The sequence below is a fragment of the Aphanomyces astaci genome (assembly GCF_000520075.1).
Source record: "Aphanomyces astaci strain APO3 unplaced genomic scaffold supercont1.406, whole genome shotgun sequence".
NCBI classification, from domain to species: domain Eukaryota; phylum Oomycota; class Saprolegniomycetes; order Saprolegniales; family Verrucalvaceae; genus Aphanomyces; species Aphanomyces astaci.
This window is the reverse complement of record NW_009798669.1, coordinates 1-2026: the sequence shown is the minus strand read 5'-3', so window position 1 is coordinate 2026 and position 2026 is coordinate 1. Positions and strand designations below refer to the sequence as shown.

Sequence of the window (2026 nt, the reverse complement as noted above, 5' to 3'; positions counted from 1 at the left end):
ACGAGCGTTCTGTAGGATAGTTGTGTGGCTTCGCCGCCGAAACCCCGAAGCCAGAAAAAAGTACTCCCGACGTCGTTCGGTCCACTCGTTTGAAACAAAAGTTGCTGTCTTTCTCTATTTTTTGGGTTCTGAGGGAGGATACCGTGAAACCGCTGGTGCATTTGGTATGGCTAGGTCTTGGTGTGTGACTGTGGTTTCGACTTTTGCCAATGTTGTCTCCTCTAATGCAAACAAGTGGATTCATTTCCCTATGGACTCTCGTGCATGGCATCGTGTCGAAGGTGGATTTTATAAAGTTCAAAGAATTCCTGGTGTTGTTGGAGCTGTTGATGGCACTCTGATTGATATACAGCGACCATTGGAGTATGATGGATTTTACAATCGAAATGGTGATCCCTCATTGAATGTGCAAGCGATTGTTGATTCGCGAATGGTATTTACGTCTGTGGATATTCGTCCCGGTTCATTTTCCGACAAAAATATTTGGAAAGTATCTATAGTTGGTCAGACGATTCGACGACTTTTGCCGACTGGATGTTTTCTGCTTGGTGATCCTGGATACACGTTGCTTCCTTGGCTGTTAATGCCATTTTTGCCGCATGAGGAACGTGGAGTGTTGACAAAAGTTCAAAATCATTTCAATTTTAGATTGTCAAGTACTCGTATGGTTGTTGAATGTGCTCTTGGCCGTTTGAAAGAACGATTTAGAATTCTGAAAACAGTGATGAATGAAACATCTCTCGAACAAACTGTTGCGGTAACTACATGTTGTTTTGTGTTGCATAACATGTTAATTCATTTCAATGACGGACTCTTTTCTGAACCGTGCCCCCGGCGTGACAGAAATTTGTATTTTCAAGCTGCTGATCCAAGTGAAACTGAAGCAAATCCTCTCATTCGCAAGACTGCAGTGTTGAAACGTCGTGGAATAGCTAGTATTTTTTTAACAGAAAAATACTTTGCAACCACCGTTACATTATTTGTTTGTTACTTGCGTGCAACCAAATGAGCAAGGAGTTGCGCCATAGTGTCAGATTGGCCCTGAATTGCACACAATACATCGTCCAGAGTTGCGCTGGAAGCAGGTGGGGGCGGAGGACTCGGTGTCGTAGCAGACAGCGACGTTCCCAAGTGAATAAGTCCCTCCTTTATGGCGAGAAAGCCGGCTTCCAACGCCCCGCCTTGACTAGAGGCTTTCGTAACTTTTTCGCGCTTTTTACGACGCTCTGGGGGCTTGTCGCTGTCGTAGTCATCGTCCGAACTATGCTCACGCTTTACTTGGGCTTCTAAATTATTAATAAACATTTACTTGTGTGGTAAAAATACATATATTTGCGATATATTTCTACCGTCCGAAGAGTTTGTGGCATCGGTAATGATTGCGTCGGTAGACATGAGCGATTCCCGTTGGTACCCCTTTTTCGACCCCGAAAACTCCAACATAATGTCGTAATGGGGGGGCAAGGGGGCCACGGGAGCGTTCCCAGTATCGCTGGGGTTCGAGGGCTTCGTCATCGCCCACGTTGTCTTCAATTTCGAGAACTAAAACACATCAATCAAACGACAAAATCAAACTTTCGTACCTTGTCCTGGACCTAAGCCACGGTGTAATCGCTTTCGATGGCGACGCTCAGCTCCGCCGCCAACATCACGTACGCCGTCTTCTTCTCGGCGTTGTTCTTGGACTCGAACATTTTTGCCAAATGCGAGTCGTAACGAAGGCGAAAGAGTGTCGCCACACTCTCATCGCACCACCGGCCAGAGCGTTTGGTCTCCGAGGACGCTTTCTTCTCCTTGCTCTTGCCTGCCTTGGCCTTCGGGGTGGCAGCATCTATGGTTTTATGTGTGACGCATGATATGTATGTATGTGTTGCTTCAACCTAACACCATCTCTGCCGGCGGTTGGACCTCATGGTCAGACATGGCTGACTTGGTCGCACAAAAGCGTGCGAAAAGCAGGAATGACTGGTTACATGCAGGGATGGAGAGTCCATGCTTTTCATGACACGAAAAGCAAGGCGTACAT

The 2026-nt window shown here is 46.6% G+C and overlaps 1 protein-coding gene across 1 annotated transcript; it reads right to left on the bottom strand.

Moving 5' to 3' along the window:
• Positions 1–987: 987 nt before the first annotated feature.
• On the bottom strand, positions 988–1923 carry H257_19208 (hypothetical protein; the record flags this gene model as incomplete). Its single annotated transcript, XM_009848358.1, has 4 exons — positions 988–1286; positions 1350–1542; positions 1605–1831; positions 1881–1923. The coding sequence occupies 4 exons, from the start codon at positions 1921–1923 to the stop codon at positions 988–990; spliced, it is 762 nt and encodes a 253-aa protein (XP_009846660.1).
• Between the last annotated feature and the right edge of the window lie 103 nt (positions 1924–2026).